The sequence below is a fragment of the Sinohyriopsis cumingii genome, chromosome 2 (genome assembly GCF_028554795.1).
Source record: "Sinohyriopsis cumingii isolate HCF-2022 chromosome 2, ASM2855479v2, whole genome shotgun sequence".
Taxonomy (NCBI): domain Eukaryota; kingdom Metazoa; phylum Mollusca; class Bivalvia; order Unionida; family Unionidae; genus Sinohyriopsis; species Sinohyriopsis cumingii.
Window position 1 is genome coordinate 157,224,059 of NC_142962.1, and position 21,298 is coordinate 157,245,356.

The 21,298-nt window shown below is 36.0% G+C and overlaps 1 protein-coding gene across 2 annotated transcripts in view; it reads right to left on the minus strand.

The window, feature by feature from the left end:
• The window catches only part of LOC149806171 (alcohol dehydrogenase class-3-like), a 60,338-nt gene extending 41,764 nt beyond the window's left edge, over positions 1-18,574 (minus strand). Inside the window, exons 1-3 of one of the 2 annotated variants that reach the window (XM_089951087.1) lie at positions 18,492-18,574; positions 7,201-7,302; positions 1,329-1,470 (exon numbers count right to left, since the gene is read on the minus strand). In XM_089951087.1, the coding sequence (XP_089807213.1) occupies positions 1,329-1,470; positions 7,201-7,302; positions 18,492-18,512 (265 nt within the window). In that variant the 5' untranslated portion in view covers positions 18,513-18,574. The remainder of the gene's footprint in view (positions 1-1,328; positions 1,471-7,200; positions 7,303-18,491) is intronic. The other variant, XM_089951088.1, reaches the window with a different exon arrangement.
• Positions 18,575-21,298: the final 2,724 nt, after the last annotated feature.

The window sequence follows — 21,298 nt, forward strand, 5'->3', positions numbered from 1 at the left end:
CGATATTAAACAACACAGATGCCCCTGCCAATATGATGCAGATGAATGGCAATATTTTCTGTGAAAAACAGGAGCAAGAAATTTGTACAATGTTGCCAGAAAAAAGTCTAGATTTTATTTTTGCAGTTTGTCCTTGAATAATGCAGAAACAAAATTTTCAAAGAATTTTGAACAACTCCAAAACATTTTCAAGAATCATATTTATATACAGAATTTGAAAATCTTCCATATGTTACTTTGTTTGCCACTTCATAATTAGGAACAAAAGCAACAGAAAAACCAGGTAACCAATTAGTGAACCACATGAGCAAATGGATGCTGTATCATCTAGTAACTACCTAAGTTATGTATCATTTGATCAACCTAAATTTATCCCCCTTTTGTATTTCTTCAGTTACATTAAAAATATTAAAAAAAATTTGAATTGAAAACATTTGATTCAGTTTTTAAGTTTAAATTACCATTGATAAATTTTAGGAGTTGAGGGAGAAACACAAGTGTTTCAAAAGAAATTTTAAGCACAGGATTTTTACAAAAATTTGCAAAAATCCAGTAGGTTTAAAGGCATTTCCTTAAATTCAAAGATTTGACAAGGTTGTACTGACAAGGCAGAGCTCATAACTCCAATATATTTAGTTGGAAAGTGGTTGTTCTTGTTATGGGTTTAATGCCATCCCATAGCACACGATAGGCTGGCTATACATGGTGGCCAGTAAAAACTGGTAGAGGATGAACCTGGGAAAACTGCAATAAGAATCACTGACCCACAGGAAGCTACTGGCAAGCTTTTCACATACCGACAATGACCAAGCCTGAGACTCAAACCCATGTGGATAAAGGCGAGATGACAGTGATCGATAAAGGCAAGTGCCCAAGTCAGTGGCACTTTGGAAAATGGTGATCAAGAAAGTCTTTAAAAAATTATTAATCAGAAAAGAAATAATGATGCAACCAAAGTTCTATGTCAAACTAGAATTTTGCTGGAAAAGGTGAAAATCAAACTCATCCAAGATGATCTTAATGCAAAGCCTTATTACAAATTTATTTTGCTCTTATTAGGTCCTTCCAAAATTACTATACATAAAAAATTCACAATGAAATTATGGTGGGGGCATGAAAATTAATCCAGCACCAGAAAATAAATTGAATTTCTGGACAATGAGGCTTTCAATATTAAGCTATGTAAAACCAATATTTTTTAACTAGTACTGTATTTTTTGGATAATTCAGTTTTCAATAAAAGGCCCAGCCAGAGTTATCTGGCATAATTTGGAGATGACTGATCTCTTTTTGAGCTAGAAATTAAAAGATGTCAAGGCACAAGATACCTGGTGCAACAGATTTAACACCCTCGCCAACACTCTCAATAATTCCACCACCTTCATGGCCGAGAACAACTGGGAATTTTCCTTCAGAGTCAAAACCATCCAGAGTATAGGCATCTGTGTGACAGACACCTGTGTGAGTAATCTGTGAAATCAGAGTAGATGATATGACTTGTTACATCTTTATGTCTTCAAGAACGATTCCTTATTTTATTTATAAATTGGGACACAAGTTTTTCTCCATACCACATATATTATAAAGTCAAGTGAAACTGCAAACAATAATCATCCTGACCTGTTGTAACATAATTTGCCTTCAGATCAGGTTCTATGCTGTTCGTTCTACTGATTACTCCTAACAAACTGCACAGACCCAAACCCGCCGGTGCGTTATGCATATCTGGATCTGTGTAGTTTGTAGTTGGACTCATTTTATAAGTGAGTATCTACAGTAACCCAAACTTTTGCCAAAAGGAAATGTTTCCAGCAATTAAAGCAAAATATTTGAGAAGAAATATTAAGTATTAACAATAAAAATGGCTTGGAGGGCTATGGTACAATGAAAAGGATGAAAATGAAAGACGACCAAGATACTATGATCGTAAGTAAAATACTGATAAAAATATATAATCTGAAAAAAGTTTCAAGTCTTTTCTCCTCTATATCTCTCAAATGAGAATCGATTAAAAATATTCATAAATTATTTCTCAAGACACATTTCAGCAATTTCCTATTTTACACTTAAATCATGTACAGACCATGAAATATGTAATTTAACCAAATCTGTATTTGATTTGCAATCAAGCATTCAGATTTTAAATTTTTCACTTGCATCCATCAGTTTCTTTCATTTTCAGTGAAATGGAAACGCTTTTGATGAAGTTGGGTTTCTGTTTCCAAAGGGTTAAAGAAAAAACCATAGTGTTTGTATCTCAATATTTTTTAAATGTGTACTTCAGAGAAATTGAAAATGCAAGAAATGCAAAATGAATCACTAAATTTTTTATAAATTAAAATATGGCCACAACTGCACTGTTAAAATATAGCTGAACAGTATTTATCAGCAAATCTGATTTCATATTTCAATTGTTCAAAGACTGTACTGATAAGAACACTTGAGATAATACCATCACATCAATGGCACTAATTTTGATGTCAGCCCTGACAAGAACAATGTCATGGCTAGTATGGGCTTAAAAAGTGTCCTTCACCGTAAAGAATCTGGTCTTAAAAAAGGCAAAATCACTTTTAACTCCGGAATCTTGGCAGCAGATGGAATAACTGATTTAAAATACATTCTGCATTTTGTTCCATTTTCGTTTATCATTCTGCATCTCGCATTTGCACTTTCTGTTTTCTTGAAAATGATGTTGGGCCAATCCTAAAACAAGGTTCGGGGAAAGTTTGTGGAGAGAGAAAATTCCCATCCATACAACACATTTGAAAACTAGAGATTGTTGAAGGTACTAATGTTCTACTGTCCAAAAATAATTTAGCGCAATCAATATTATTGAAAACATCTCTGATAGTCTTTGAGTCATAAAATGTTCATATCAGCTACTGTGACTGCAATATTGGATGCAAGATTGACACTATTTCCATTTAGTACAACCAGATACCATCTGAACACTTCTGGTGAAAATCCCCATGTTATCTATTCAGGAGATGTAACAAAATTTTCAACATGCTCATTGTAGCAGTCATATTATAGGCCAGGCCTGCATTCAGGACCAACCATATATCAGTCAGGACCAACCACATATCAGTCAGGCCTGCACCATTTTCATTCAGGACCAACCATATATCAGTCAGGCCTGCACCATTTTCAGTCAGGACCAACCATATATCAGTCAGGACCAGCCATATATCAGTCAGAACCAACCACATATCAGTCAGGCCTGCACCATTTTCATTCAGGACCAACCACATATCAGTCAGGCCTGCACCATTTTCATTCAGGACCAACCATATATCAGTCAGGACCAACCATATATCAGTCAGGACCAACCATATATCAGTCAGAACCAACCACATATCAGTCAGGACCAACCATTTTCATTCAGGACCAACCATATATCAGTCAGGACCAACCACATATCAGTCAGGCCTGCACCATATATCAGTCAGGACCAACCATATATCAGTCAGGACCAGCCATATATCAGTCAGAACCAACCATATATCAGTCAGGACCAACCATTTTCATTCAGGACCAACCATATATCAGTCAGGCCTGCACCATTTTCATTCAGGACCAACCATATATCAGTCAGGCCTGCACCATTTTCATTCAGGACCAACCATATATCAGTCAGGACCAACCATATATCAGTCAGAACCAACCACATATCAGTCAGGACCAACCATTTTCATTCAGGACCAACCATATATCAGTCAGGACCAACCACATATCAGTCAGGCCTGCACCATTTTCATTCAGGACCAACCATATATCAGTCAGAACCAACCACATATCAGTCAGGACCAACCATATATCAGTCAGGACCAACCATATATCAGTCAGAACCAACCACATATCAGTCAGGACCAACCATTTTCATTCAGGACCAACCATATATCAGTCAGGACCAACCACATATCAGTCAGGCCTGCACCATTTTCATTCAGGACCAACCATATATCAGTCAGAACCAACCACATATCAGTCAGGACCAACCATATATCAGTCAGGACCAACCATATATCAGTCAGAACCAACCACATATCAGTCAGGACCAACCATTTTCAATAAGGGCCAACCATATATCAGTCAGAACCAACCACATATCAATCAGGACCAGCCATATATCAGTCAGGACCAACCATTTTCAATAAGGGCCAACCATATATCAGTTAGAACCAACCATATATCAGTCAGAACCAACCACATATCAGTCAGGACCAGCCATATATCAGTCAGGACCAACCATATATCAGTCAGGACCAACCATATATCAGTCAGGACCAACCATATATCAGTCAGAACCAACCACATATCAATCAGGACCAGCCATATATCAGTCAGGACCAACCATATATCAGTCAGAACCAACCACATATCAGTCAGGCCTGCACCATTTTCATTCAGGACCAACCATATATCAGTCAGAACCAACCACATATCAGTCAGGACCAGCCATATATCAGTCAGGACCAACCATATATCAGTCAGGACCAACCATATATCAGTCAGGACCAACCATATATCAGTCAAGACCAACCATTTTCAATCAGGACCAACCATATATCAGTCAGAACCAACCGTTTTCAATCAGGACCAACCATATATCAGTCAGAACCAACCACATATCAGTCAGGACCAACCATTTTCATTCAGGACCAACCATATATCAGTCAGAACCAACCACATATCAGTCAGGACCAACCATTTTCATTCAGGACCAACCATATATCAGTCAGAACCAACCACATATCAGTCAGGACCAACCATTTTCAATAAGGGCCAACCATATATCAGTCAGAACCAACCATATATCAGTCAGGACCAGCCATATATCAGTCAGGACCAACCATATATCAGTCAGGACCAACCATATATCAGTCAGGACCAACCATATATCAGTCAAGACCAACCATTTTCAATCAGGACCAACCATATATCAGTCAGAACCAACCGTTTTCAATCAGGACCAACCATATATCAGTCAGAACCAACCGTTTTCAATCAGGACCAACCATATATCAGTCAGAACCAACCGTTTTCAATCAGGACCAACCATATATCAGTCAGAACCAACCGTTTTCAATCAGGACCAACCATATATCAGTCAGGACCAACCATTTTCATTCAGGACCAACCATATATCACAATTAGTATTCTGGTGAAAGCCCATGTCAATATGAATGTCCATTCAAGAGAGGCTGCAATAACGAGAGTTTCAAAATGGCTGAAATCTATTCTTTCAAAATATTTAATAGATGTCTTCCTTGCTTTAAAATCATGTTTTACTGTTTAAAGCAGTTTGACAATGCAGTTTGACAGCGCAATTCCAAAGACTGTTTAAAGCAGTTTGACAGTGCAGTTTGACTGTGCAATTCCGAAGACTGTTTAAAGCAGTTTGACAGTGCAGTTTGACAGTGCAATTCCAAAGACTTCAATGCTTATGCTCCATAACTTTTAAGTTGGTCACAGATAATGCACAGTGCTGCACATGTGTGTTGTTCTTAATATAACTTCTTCCACCAATTTCACTGGTTAAGAAAATTACTTAAATGGGAAAGCACCACTTCTTGGCCAATCAAAAACTCAAACACATATGGTCTAATACCAATACCATGGACTGGTTTTATATTTCAATGATAAGTGATCTGTTTAGATCCATAATAAAGTATAAAATACTGCCATTCTATGGCTTCACTAGTTACTAATCTGTGTCACAGTAACAACCTTACCCAATATCACAGTGACAACATTACTCGACCACATTACTTCGCCCCCTAAAAAATCTTGGATTTACCTTTTATCTCTAAAATGACTATGGCGACCATGGCAAAAAGTGTAAATCTGACCAAAAAGAAATGTAAAATATGAAGTCTTTAGTGAAAACCCAATCATTTTCTATCTAATAAGAGTACATGTAGCAACAAGATGGCCACTGTGGCAGCCATATTGGATATCAGATCGGCACAACTTTTATTTAAGACCAACTAGAAGTCTTAGGTGAAAACCCAATGGTGATGTCTTTCCCTCAGGAGGAGTAGCTGCAACAAGATTTTCAAGAGAGCTGCTTTTGTGGCCATATTGAATATCAGATTGGCACCATTTTCATTTAAGACCAACCAGATATCATACAAAATCTTTTAGTGAACACCCCATGTTGAAATGGCCATCCATTTCAGCAGAGTTTTGATAAGATTTACAAGACGGCCAATATGGCAGCCATACTGGATGTCTGGGCAGCAGCATCTTCATTTAGGACCAACTAGAAAGTTTTTTACTGAAGACCTCATACTGGTATGACCATCCATTCAGAAGCAGCAGCAATAACAAGATTTTCAAGATGGCTGATGTGGTGGACATTCAACATCAAAGTAGCATTTTTATTCAGGACCAACTAGATCAGGGGTCTCACACGTGGCCCACAGGCCGCATGTGGATGCCAAGGCGTATCATGTGGCCCACTAAATGGTTGGTGTTGCAAGGTGTCACGAGAGATAACAAAAGTGGTGTGGCCCCTAGGCCATTGAAAATACCCTCATGCAGATCTCAGGGTGGTTTGAGACCCCTGAACTAAATCTTGAGATAAATGTGTATGTAAAGTTTTGTGACAATCCTCAAAGTAATTCAGGAGAAGGAATGATACCAAATTTGTGCCGATGGATGGATGGATATAGGACACTAGACAACAGAGCATCCATAAGCTCTTCAAGTAGACGACTGACAGAGTTTAAAGGGAGAAGTTTCTAAATAATGGCGAGATTTAATGCAGAAATAAAAATAGAGCTTGAAAATATGATGTGATGAAAAAGGCCAGAAAGCTGCATCTATACACAGGAAATGATGATAATATTGACCAAAATAATAGGAAAGATAACCACACAATCAACTTTATGACAAGGACTCCTCCCATCCCACAGAATGATAAAAAGTAATGAAGATTAATGTGCAATTAAATCCAGATTTAAAGAACGCATCAAACTGGAAGACTGACACAGCCATAATTCTGAAAATCCATCAATTTAAAATGGCTACCTAATGTAAGATTCCATGACTTTTCAATTTCTTTTTTGATTTTTGAGGACTTCCATCATTTCCCTTGATAAAATCATTTCCATGTCAGCATTTTCTCCAAGATTTTCCATTACAGTGAAAACCCTGATGAATATAACAATAAAATTTCAGATTCACACTTACCTTAATTCTAACTTCTCCAGCTTTTGGAGGTGCAACTTCAACCGTCTCCAAGGAGAGAGGTTTCTTTGCCTCCCATGCCACAGCTGCTCTGCAGGTGATAGTCTGAAAGAACAAGAATAAATAGTACACTATCTGTGCAGCTCCTGTGACCACAAAACAGATCAATATATACATAAAAGGGTAAAGAGAGACAAAATTAATCCTTCACCAGGGCTCTGGAAACCTCTCACAAAAATTATCCATGTCAAGGAAAATGCTGCTACTTACCTGTCCCTGGGCTGAGTAGATTCTGACTCGCACCTTGAGAATAAATCTGTATACATTTTATACCCTTAACAAGCATCGAAGTCCAACATTTCTTAACATCTCAATATGTCAGTTATCAATTAATTTTACCTACTTTTCCTAATGTTGTCAGTCCAGAACCTGTCACAAAGAATGCAGCCTTTGTACTTGGTATGAATGAAATCTTCATAATTTTGTACAAAATACATGCATCATTGTTAATGAGTTGTAATTATGAGAAAAACACTGCCTCATATTTTGTTTGACCAAAGAATATGTCTTTATGACACTGTAACATTGACAATTTTGCAAACTGACAACACATAACCAAGTTTCTCTTTTGCAGTCATCACAACCTGTAACAGTTAACGTTGATATATGGGGTAGGCCCCAATAAATTGTTAGCCTGATATGGATTCAATGTTCCTGGCAGGATCTATTTTGAATTGAGATAATTGTGTGGGGGGGTGTCTGTGTGTGTGTGTGTGTGATCTGAATTTTGAACATAGCTTTGTGACAGTTTATAGTATGTCTAGCACTGGGGCATCATGTCACAAACATGTATTATGATGTCCCACCCAGTAACATTATCCTGACAGCAGGCCAACCAGTCCTAACCGTTACCTCTAAATACTGAGCACCTAGCGAGGCAGCTTTAGGACCATTTTTATAAGTCTTTGGTATGATTTAGCCAGGGTTCAAACATGACCTCCCATATACGAGGCAGATGCTCTAACCAATAGGTCACTTGGTGCAGTGAAATTATGGAAAGAGGCAGAAGTTAGCCCTAGGAAAATAACAAGTATTTTCTCATTATAAATTATCCAAGGGATGAGTGTCTGGAAGTTGAGGGACATTAAACTTAAAGAAAAACAAAAGACAGATTTAGCTACGCAGAAGAGCGTGTCTCTAGAAGGCACAAGGTATGGGGTACATACAATTTTTCAAGGACACCAATGCACAGTGCACTTACGTATATTTATCAATGGCCATTCAAAGATTAGTGAGAATGTTGTAATTTCCTGACATGAGGCTTCCTAATATGTTTGGAACAGACTTCAGACTTTATAATAGAGAATATAATTTTAAAAATCTTAGGAGAATAACACTTTATTTCTAAGAAAAACAAGAATTCAGATTTTTATATGAGGAACACAAAAAAAACTATTGATTACAAAGCAAATAAGGTTCACTAGGTTCAATAGTTCTTTAAATTCTTAACTCCAACTACACTACAAGTACTTGAGATCAGAGTCTGCTTGTATGACAGTCACAATTCATCATATGAAGAACAAAATACAATGCAAGAATAAAAAGCAGACAAAGTAGAAAAATTAAAATCTTTTCTTTAAATTCTACACTCAGATATATAATCCACCATTATTTCACTTTCAAGTATATGGGAAATTAATTACCGGGTCGTGTATTCTTTTTTTTTGACACCAACTAGCATTGAACACACACATCCCAGACATTTTGATCCAAGTGAAATGGGTAAGCTCTCACAGAAAAATATCCAGATATATCTTCCATATTCTCAATGCCACATATGTGTTTATCCTTTGGTGGGTGTGAATGCAGCCTCCTGGATATTTGGTAGCGATCAGAGTTTATGGACATTCCTGAAGCCCACCTTCTCTCTCCAGCACACTTCACAAAAACTCATTGGCCATCCTCGTATATAGCGATCTGCATAATTTATGCATATCTGAAGTTGTCCATGGCAGACAAAATCGATTTCTGGAGTAACTTAGATGCATTCACGTGGCATCTTAAAATCGTCTATTGCAAAAGTATGCCACGTGTCACCATGTTTAATTTTTTATATCTGCTGTTGCATGATCGCTCATCGAAATTTCACAGGTACATTTACACATAAATGTAAGTACATTGTGTAGAAAGCAGCATTTCTGTTAACAGGCATACAGCTGCAATTTATGCAGACCTGACAACCCTGACGAGTCCGTCTCAGTAAGGCAGTTGATTTTTTCCCGTTAGATTGACCAGTTTTCAGTAAGGTGTAACAAAATATCAATAAATGCTAATGTAAAGCTGGAAAACATAGTTAAAAGTTTGATGCATCGACAATAAGCATTATGTTCAATTGAAAAGTTTGTAAAGTACGCGTAGACTTTATTTACCACTAGTACAGTTGCACAAACTCTAGTTCCAAACCCTATGCAGCTCAACGGCTTGTTGCTATCTCTCAACTTGACATAATTCTTGGAAATTCTTTTCCATTTCACACGACAATGGCAATCATATCTCCCGCAACGAGACATACTCAAATTGGCATGTGATGTCCAATAAACGTAATTGTGTCCTTTCCAGTTTTTATTCAAATGAATTCTTCTGTGTTGATTATTAACACTTTTCTAGAAGCTTGTTTTAACTTTCATCAAAAACATGCCATTTAAAAAATTATATAATCAATAGTTTGATCATGCAGACACTTTGCATGAACAAATAGATGAAGTTTAAAGCATATGGGGTGTTGCTGTAAAGTTAGTATGGTTCCCTGACTAATTTCACTAATTCTATGATGAAACCCAAATCCCAAAAAAACGGATGAACCAATTATCCAGATTTTTCGGCAACGATCATTTTCCATAGTTTTTGCTAGTACATGTATGCAGTAAGTCCATATTTTACGGGTAATTTTGGAAGACTTAATGCAAAATCATAAGAGCTGGCAGGTCTGATTTATGTCCAAAGTTTAGTTGCGATGCTGAAAAAGTCAATAATAGACTTCCAGCAGACTTCCGAATTTCAAATCGTATGCCGAAAATCAGAAGCTATGACGTACAATAAGAACAAATTGTGACCATTTTTGTTATATTTTTCATAATCTTTTGTTTCGAGAGCTTGAACAGCCGATTCACCATAATTTGAAATACAAAGATGTAACACTTCAACAGAATATAAATCGATGAAGAAGAATGATCACTGGAAATGATTTGCACACTTTTTAATGCTCTTTATAATCAGATCTGCACGCAATTATAAATATCTGATTGGTCGCATGTTGTAAACAACCCAATAGCAAACAGTTTTATTTCAATTACATGACGTAAAAGAAACTTTCATACATTCGTTCGATTAATTTTATATTTTTCAAGGACCTAGGCTTATTTTCAAGTACTTTTCAAGGGCCTTCAGGGTAAAAACGATTTTTGAGTACTCTTCAAGGATGAATAAAAATGAAGTACTTTTCATGGTACCATGCAAACCCTGAGGTATTGTCTCAGACTATACAATTTTTTCATTGATACAAATTTGTAATGATTTGCATTTGTTTTAAAATCATACATCAGTTTTCCCTGAGTTTGGAAGTTGTTTACATTCATTTGTCTTGAATGTTATATGATTCATTTATTCTAAGAATGTCATACAATCTTCCCTTAATAAGGATGTTTAAATTTACTCATTTATAATATGAAATAGGACTCGTGTATTTTTGGAATTTCATGCATTACTTCCGACAAATTGTGAGAATATGGTGAATTTATCTGCCTTAAATTATATGAATTATATGCACCAAGAATTAAATAATTCCTAGGTTATAGTATCTTATGCCAATGAATTGTCAGTTAGCAAATATTGTAGTCAAGACATGAAATGCATTTCATTAATTCATTTGTATAATTAAGATGTGAATTCTGTTAACTGATGATCAATTATATTTGGCATTAAGGACACCTGTCAACCAACCTTTAGTACAGTTAGTGATTTACAGTCCACAGCTGGGGCATAGTACTAGTTATTAAGAGGTCTAGTTTACATCATAGTTTAATAAGGGATAGCATGTAGCTGCTAGGGAGAGACATCTTTCGTACTAAAGTTGTGTATCAGCTGTCAGGCCAAACTGACCCATATTAGCTCATGTTTCTGTTGAATTTCAATAAGACAATACATGACATTACAAGAGTAGGGATACTGTTTGACCAGTGTTTCCCTTTATCCTCATTTGCGCTTCAGGGACCCCACACATTTTTAATGTGACCACCAGTTTTGATACCAAAGTTGTTGTTTATTCAATCTCACCCCCAGTTTTGACACCAAGAAGATTTTTTTACTCTCAGTCTTGCACCCCTAGGGGATAAACTGTTGACCCCAGAAAGCGAAAACCCAACAAATATTTGGTTGCTTATGTATTTCTTTTAAAAAGAAATAGCTCCTTGTATGCGCAATACAGTGGGCAAAGAGAGCAGACAACCAAGTTACAGTTGATGACCTGAAAGAAGGCTGGAGAGAGAAAAGGTAAATGGCAACTCTGACCTGTCACCAATGTTGAATTTTGGAATGACCTGGCAAGCAACCAGATTATGCAGGTACAATGGGCAAGTGAGTTTGATCACTCACTTGATTTCATGATGAAATTTGTTTTGTCAGTATAAACAAAACAGCTAACTGCATTTTGTACAGCTTGGAAATTTTATTTCTAAGTGAAAGCTTATCATTCAAATGAAATGTAATTTAACCCTAGATCTTTTAATGGCACCTCTTTTCTCTATGGGTACTAGTTCAGTCCTAGATCTTTTAATGGAACCTCCTTTCTCTATGGGTGCTAGTTCAGTCCTAGATCTTTTTTTGGAACCTCCTTTCTCTATGGGTACTAGTTCAGTATTAGATCTTTTAATGGAACCTCCTTTCTCTATGGGTACTAGTTCAGTCCTAGATCTTTTAATGGAACCTCCTTTCTCTAAAGTCCTAGTTCAGTCCTAGCTCTTTTAATGGAACCTCCTTTCTCTATGGGTACTAGTTCAGTCCTAGATCTTTTTTTGGAACCTCCTTTCTCTATGAGTACTAGTTCAGTATTAGATCTTTTAATGGAACCTCCTTTCTCTATGGGTACTAGTTCAGTCCTAGATCTTTTAATGGAACCTCCTTTCTTTGAAGTCCTAGTTCAGTCCTAGCTCTTTTAATGGAACCTCCTTTCTCTATGGGTACTAGTTCAGTCCTAGATCTTTTTTTGGAACCTCCTTTCTCTATGAGTACTAGTTCAGTCCTAGATCTTTTAATGGAACCTCCTTTCTCTATGGGTACTAGTTCAGTCCTAGATCTTTTAATGGAACCTCCTTTCTCTATGGGTACTAGTTCAGTCCTAGATCTTTTAATGGAGCAGCCAGGTGTTTTTTCCAGCACTTTTGCTAATGTTTGTAACAATGCATACATGCTATTACTGAATTAAGTTTCTTTAGTATATTCTACCTGAAAAAATGCGAGGTCTTACCAAAAATGACTACAAATGTACTCTAAACCATATAAGCATAATACGCAGCCATTCTGAATATTACGTCTGATTGGAAGAGCATGACAAATAGAAGAAATTCCATGTCACATAGACACTCATCCTTTTGAGAATAACATAATAATAGATAACATAATTACAGACCAAGTTCAAGGTTCTCAGCAACAAGAGCTTCTGATTCAGATAGTGTGAAATTTTCAGAGGGCACACCTTTTCTTCATGTAATACATTGGCATGCCTCCTGTGATGTTTCTTTTTAAAAAATATATTTGGTTAGTCATTGTTGATCTGTAGAATAACTAATGCAAGATCTGGGTCAACAGGCGTATAGATGGGGTGATTGATTAACAAAAAATATTTCTCAGATGTGATGACTAAAAATAAAAAAACAATGTTTTATTAAATTTGTATGTAAGCAACTACAATTGTTATTGTTGAAAGTGTTTAAATTGATGACAACACATATTTAAATCATGAAAATGATTAAAGTAACGGGACCCTATCAAGCCAGGCTAGTATCTGGACCCTATCAAACGAGGCTAGTAACTGGACCCTATCAAATGAGATTAGTAACATCAAAACACTCGATTGCACACCTAACTATGGATCGATCTCCAGCTGCTCTGGCTGTGATGTTGTAGCAAGTTGAGATTACAAAATGATCCTGTAGTCCTTAATAGATATTCTACAGATCAACCATGACTAACCAAATATATTTTTTAAAAAGAAACATCACAGGAGGCATGCCAATGTATTACACGAAGAAAAGGTGTGCCCTCTGAAAATTTCACACCTATCTGAATCATCAGCTCTTGTTGCTGAGAACCTTGAACTTGGTCTGTAATTATGTTATCTATTAAGGACTACAGGATCATTTTGTAATCTCAACTTGCTACAACATCACAGCCAGAGCAGCTGGAGATCGATCCATAGTTAGGTGTGCAATCAAGTGTTTTGATTTCGGATTTGGGGTGATTTGGTATTGTCTGACCCTTTTGTACATTAAGCTCATTTCCTCCAAAAGAAGCTTTAAAAAATCACAACTTCAACAATTTTAATATATAAAAAATAGAACACTACAGCATATCCAAATCATATTTATCAACGTGCTGAATTTGGAGCAGGCATCTGTACAAATAAAAAACACCGACACAAAAACTGGTAACTGCTGAAACAGAAGTATTTTGTGGACTTCATTAGACAATAATTTCTATCAATATACAGAGATCTCACAAGGATTTTAAAACTATGAGTACAGGACTCCTATTTGGGGAAAAATGAGTCCCACCAACAAAAGCTGAAGTCCCCTCCCTGATCATATTGGGCATATCTGAAGTGGTTAAATTTCCAGATGAGAAGAACTAATGGTTGCTACTAAGTTTACTTTTCTATATTCTTTACACCAGTGCCATATAGTTCTTGTTTGTCCATTAGAGTAACACTGAATTATTTCTGGCCAAGGAAGGTCTTATTCCAAGCACGAAGCTAAGCATCACACACTTTCTTAAATCTGGTTACTGTTCGATGCAAACAATCAGTTCTAGCAAACTTTAGCACTCTTCTAAAACTCATTAAAATCTTCTCTCTCAGTAGGTGGTTGAAGCGAGACTGGCAAGCCTCTGAATTTGCCATCCAGCTATTGCCTGCATGTGAAGGACTCCTGCATAAGTGATTTTCTGCAAACCAGATAAAAAAAAATTGCATCCACGTACGCGTGATTAAGCATTTCCAAGACCTCTGATATCTGCAATTAAAGGAGACCAGAAACCAATGGAAATATAGAATCATAATAAAAGTACTATAGCATAAAACCTTATTCTGAAGTATCATCTGCGACCGTAATGCCAATATTTAAATATTGGCCTATCTTCTATGAGCTGAATTTCCGTGACCTCGTATGCAAAATTTCCGCGCCTATTCGGTTACTTTCGGGATCTGACGTCATAGTAGCGACTCCAGCAGCCCAAGTGGGAGTTGCCAGAGTAAAAGACAATACCGTTTTGCGTTGCTTAAGGGTGTAATAGAACATTAAGAAAATCCTGTGGACATAATATTTTTTTCTTTTCCGAAAGATAAAGGCATCGTGAAAGAATGGGTACATTATTACAAACGAGTTGATTTCAAAGCAACACCATACAGCACTCGTTTCTCAAAGGAATGTTACGAGAGGGATCATGAAAAAATAGCAGCTCAAAGATACGCAAATGCTAGGCCTAGACTAAAAGTTGGCGCTGTTCCAGACATACCTTTGGACATTTTAAATCCTGGGAAAAGAGTTAAACGTGTGAGTTACGAAAATAGGCAGAAGGACGAGTAAGTGACCACAAAATGCAACAATCAATCCACATATCTTTTATCTAAAACAGCAGTGCTAAAAACAGATCTGATAGCCCGACACCCTGGGCTCCTTCTGGTTTTAGTTCCGGCCCATCCTTTATTCAAAATGAGGTGCCCGTCAGGCTTGTCGAAACAAAAATTGTTTGCCTGAGGAAACTTTGATCGCGCTGGTGAAATGAGTAAATGTATTTTCAAGATGTTGACATACATGCCTTAACACGGCACAATCTAAATCAAATCACCACTGTCCTAGGTGAAATTTAGATTTGATTTTAATCAAATGGAAGCTTTGCTAAAAATAAGATTCTAAACCTGTCGTGTTTCGAGAAAACACAATTTTCAGTAATCTTATAAAAAATAATTTTTTTAAAAAATAATGCATTGTATACATGTATTATGCATAAACGGTAATCTGTATTAATTGGAACTGATATAAAACTATTCCTTGGGCAGTTTAAAAAGCAGCTATTAAAAAAAGGTCAAAGTTTCACATTAACTGTCTGACAATAGAACGGGGAGGGGGGCTATTGACCCCCCCCCCCTTGCCCCAATGTGCGACCGCCCATTTGACGTGCCTTTTCTCGCTGTGATACGCCTTATTATTCCCCCATGACAAGTGCCTTTTGCATATTCTGGTCAGTTCTGGCTAAACTGCAAAATAGCTAAAGTTTTGATTTAAGTACGCAAACAATAAAGCCGGTGTGACTAATGAACAGAATCCTTACCCTTGCATTGATCTTGTGAAAAGGACTGCCCTTCGGACATACTTCAAAGAAACCATGTTCGACAGTGTGTGTATGTGTAAGCACCAGCAATTGATTACCAAATAAACAATGCCTATTTTGTTGTTACTTACGATGCCATGGACTTCATTTTAACAGTTCAAATCTGCAGTCACAAGTTACCGTACATGTGGCAACTGTTTTTCTCAAGTTTTATGCCCCACCTTATTTCCTTAGGTTTTAAGTCTTAATGCATGTAACACTGTTTGCTGATTAAAATATTTATTCAGAATTAGTTCTTTAGGGCCACATATATTGCATGGTATATTTTGTTTTATTCCTTGTAATTTAATCATGGTAATTAAACTTTTCATATACGGTAGAGGAATGTCAGGTGTTAACTGGCCGAATTTCTTTGGCGGAAATGGAGATGCGATTTTGTTTGCAGAGAAAATTTCAACGTGATCATTCATTTAAGCTAATTGGTGACAATTTTATTCTTTTAATTATTTTTTTTTACTATAGTACTGTTGTAGTTGTTTAAAAAATCTGAAATTTACTTGAATAATGTTTAATCTTCACATTCTATTTACTTAAGAAGAAAAAAAGAAGAAAAAAACTGTTGTATGATATTAATTATTTCGTCCAGTGCCGGGTTTAGACGTGTGTGATTTGAATTTTTAACGTAGCTTTAACAATTTTTCAGTCATATCGCTAAGATGTTAGTAGTGTGGCAGTTTAGACTGTGGATTGCATACGTTATATTTAAAAATGGTTTGGGGTTGGGGTTTTTTCTTCTGACAAATGAAAATTGACAGACATAATGTAATAATCGGGACTTCGCTGCGCCAAATTGAGAGATATTACCAAAGTGTGGTCTCCTGTCTACCTCGCTCGCCAATGTTTATGTTTGTATTCGAGGACTGGCTAGTATTGCGTCACGGTACCACGTGATCTGTCGTCTCATTAAAACTCGGAAAAACTCGGCAATTTACGGAATCGTGGTATCTTCCACGCAATATAATCACTGCTCGCTTACGATATTTAATTTATAAACATTGCAGTCGAATTACAATCTGTAGAGAATTACATACGTAAAAGGAAAATTTTGATTTCTAGTCTCCTTTAAACTAAAGAAGCACATTATGTAATAGTATTACAGTGTGCAAATCCTGCTTTAGTTATCTTTCCAACTGAGGAAACAAATCAATGACTGTACTGAAGCAGGGGGGGATAACTCTAAAAAGCTTTTCAAAATAACATTGGACCTGAAATCCAAAACAAGTCTACTTTTGCACCATACCTTGTATTCATGTGATCACTACATATAATAATCCCCAAATCAAGCATCTAGCCAGTATCACATGTTTTAAGGTAAACAAATGATCAACGTAATGTCCAAAATGTCTGATCCTCTTGATCTGCCAGATGGGCTAAATACACAAACTTTTAGAAAGAGCAACATTTGAAACCTTTTTCAATATATTTTTTTTAATTTTTTTATGTGCCATACCTGAAATTTTGCTTTGTATTAAGTGGGTCATGCTTGTTATCCAAATGAGATGTACTACCAACATGGCAAAATAGTGAAACCATTTTTACTGGCTCACAAATATGTTACACTGCAAATGTATGTAAACTTATGGACTAAAATCAGCACATAATATAACCATTCAAACTTTTCAATCACCAGATATACGACTGTAACAGAAATTATAGCAAACTTAAAACTTACAGAGTTCTGGGCTGCTCCTTTAGCGAATGCTGGTGTAAATCTACAATTCTGAACACGTGTTTATCTCTTCACCATCCTGGGGATGTGTTGTTAAGCATTTTTTTAAACTTTAAATTTATTACATGCACAAGAACATGTGAAATTTAAAAATGGATAGCAACACGTTATTCTTTGATATACACAGGAAAATAATGGAAACACATTTTGTTCTTTGATAAACAGGAAAATAATGGGAATGCATGTTATTCTTTGATGCACAGGAAAATAACAGGAATACAATTTATTCTTTGATACACTGGAAAATAACGAGAATATGTTATTCTTTGATACACAGGAAAATATTGGGAATACATTTTATTCTTTGATAGACTGGAAAATAATGGGAATACATGTTATCTTTTGATACACAGGAAAATAATGGGAATACATGTTATAGATCTTTTTGATTTATTCAGTTGTGTAACATATGAATATGACAGCATTTAATTTTTGGTATTAAAAGAAATGTTTTTATTTCGACATGCCTAAACATTCCTGCTAGTAGATGAACTCCAAAATTTCTGAAACAGCACTATACGCCATTGTGCGATTTTAACCTTTTGGTGATCAGGTGCTAACTTTCCTTTTATTGTGTATATCTTTAAAAGTATCTCAGAAAATTATCTTTAACCGGTATGCACATTAAGTAAATATTGGAGTCGATTCGTGAAATATGGTCCTATCATGTTCTTGTAAGCGGCGTGAACTGGTCCTCTGCCGGTACGTACAAACGCCTGTTTCCCCTTTGCCGCGTACACCATTCCACTATCTGATTTGAAACATTGCCAAGTCAGTAATTAAGCACTGAATGAAGAGTTGCATTCTACAATTTATAGATTAACACAAAGACTGTATAGTCATATACAGAAAAGTATGTGACAATTGCAGTGAGCGCATATAAAGAGGCTGAAATACGAGATACCTTCCCAACGGTGTCTGCCATCTTTTTCCTCGTGTGATTCGTGCCGTGTGCAATTGGTAACGTACGAAAAGGTGGGTAACAGGCTGTATCAGACCATGGTTGATTCGGACCAGGCTTATTAGGCCCAAATTACGGCTGATTAGGCCCAACTGCCTGGCTGATTCGGACCATGTGAAATATTATTAAGTTTCGTCCAAGATTTAAATGTGACATTTATCTTTGTGTAAAATATTATACTTCTCATTATTTCCCAGGTAAGATGAGTAGTTCAAATATGTATTTAAAGGAACAAAACCTATAGGCCTATATACGAAATAATGCAAGACTGTTTATCTTGCATCGGCAATTTAGTAGTGAAGCATTTTCAAAGAAGCCCCTTCACCTCTGTGAAAAAGTTATACTATTATTATTATTATTATTATTCAGAAACAATCAAATTACTAACACTGACAAAATCGTTATATCACGACTAATCCAATTTTTTTAATCCATATAGGTCTGATTATGTTAATGCTTCAGTTAGATTTATTTAGAATTAATCTTTATCATTAATACTGCACTATAGACTAAACTATACTAAAAAATTTTACTGGGTCCTGTCAAATTTAAGACTTAATTTAACACAAAATCATACTTCTGTATTCTGATAATCTTGTCGATCTAGTAATCATTAAAAGAAAGAAAATGACAATGTAACAAAATTGGTGGTGTTATCCCCACTGAAACATGAACTATATTTTACGAACAGTTCTTTGAAGCACAGTATGTATGTATGTATGTATGTATGTATGTATGTATGTATTACAACTAACTTTTCTTTGCAAGTGTTGGTAAAAAGCAAATTGATATACGAATACTATTGGTTTATCAAATTGTGATCCGCCCATGGCGCAATAATACGAATATATCAACATTGTTTCAACAGCAGGTCTATGGATCAATGATAAATTTCCACTTATTAATCATTAATGACGTATGAAAATAACGAAAAAATGTATTAATAGTCCCCGTTTTCTAAATGAATTTTACATGGTACACAATTTCATCGCAATCCTTTCTTTTGTCCGTTTCCCTCTCCCCTGCCATGCATAAGGGGCAACATACGCAAAAATATGGAGCAAGAGAGAAAACAATCTGGGCTGGATGAAAACCTTACAACTGAACTTGCACCAAGTAACCTACAAGAATGTGTTTCGTCGTAACGGTATGTTTACACTTTCCTTAAATCTATTAAATTTGTCGGTTACGAGGCACACGTAATGTTACGTATTTAATGCTTTATTGCTGTTGTTGTTATTGTTGTTGTTGTGTCCTTTTTCTTAAATATCTTATAATGTTCTAAAACTCGATTATTATTAATTAAATATGAAAATGTCAAAACTGCGAACCAGCCCCCCCCCCCCCCCCCCCGTCTCTCTCTCTCTCTCTCTCTCTCTCTCTCTCTCTGGACCATCATGGCAAGATAGGGGCGAAAATCCATGAAAATACGAGCGTTGGGGATTTTCATTTGTGTCATATGACGATGTCTCTTGACCTATGAATGATGGTAAAGTTAAGTCAAACCGTCTAAAAGAGAGAGAGAGAGAGAGAGAGAGAGAGAATTTTATGGTCAGTACTAATGTTAATTAAAGCAGAATAATATCTTAGATCAACTGTAAATATATTAAAAGGTTTTAATTACCTCTTGATGGTTCGCCATTTCGCTTAATTAGTTTCTACCCCATGCTAATTTCCATATGCAAGTGCGTGAATGCCTGAGCGTTCGGTGTGTACAAGTAGCTGAAGTGTTCGTAATGCTCTAATGAGTACCTTCTTCATAAAAACACTATTTCATGTTTAGATCATAAGTGTGTCTTATATTGCTTTAATCAATGTGAATAAAAATAGAAACTTAAAAAGAAAACACAATCATCTTATAAATTTGCAAGTGTGATTGTGAACGACAAGAAAAGGCAAAGAACTACATTTTGTAGCGGACACACTCGCAGGGGTGTGAGAAGTACATTCACTCGGTCATATCTCAACCCTGTTTTAAAGGCAAATATATGTACTTGTATGTGATATAAATAAACTGTCTGTATAGTATGTACGCTGTATCAATTGGATACCACTCAAAGTATCAATTTTTCTTTTCAGGAAACTCGGCAAGCCTCGTTTCATTTTAATGAAAAATGTATACATCTCGTGGTATATCGTTGATACAGCATACATTATATATGACTGTGTGGTCGCAAACTACGTTAAAGAAAAGGTAAACCAACTAGTTTTGTAAAAACTTAACAAATAATGTAATTATCAAACTTATAAATGAAAACGCAAGCTGAGCTTACAATAGTATGAAATGAATAAAAATAATCCTGATAAAGTTTTATGAAAGTAAAAAAGAATGAAAAATTCCTTATAAATTTAAAATCTGGAAATGTACAAGTCTGCCATTAATCGTGACATTGTCAAGATAGAGTTCTCCAGAACTCCCTTGAATAATTTCACAATAGTCCCAGAATAATATTATAGTCCAAATAATAAGCACTTTCTATTTCCAATGTACCTTCCAAACAAATGTTTTTTCCTCACAAATAATATCTAAGTACAACATAAAACACGTCTGCAGATTTACAACAGGAACGCAAGAAGAAAGAACGTCTCCAAAATAGGAATGAAACTGATTGCTCAGTTCTCTCCTTATATACACCTATTACAACAATATTCCACACGATCACCCCACGTGTCAGATGTTACAACTCAATTTGTCTCGAAATCGCCTATTCATGTGACCTAACCAACCAATGAGAAGTTACTGAATTTTT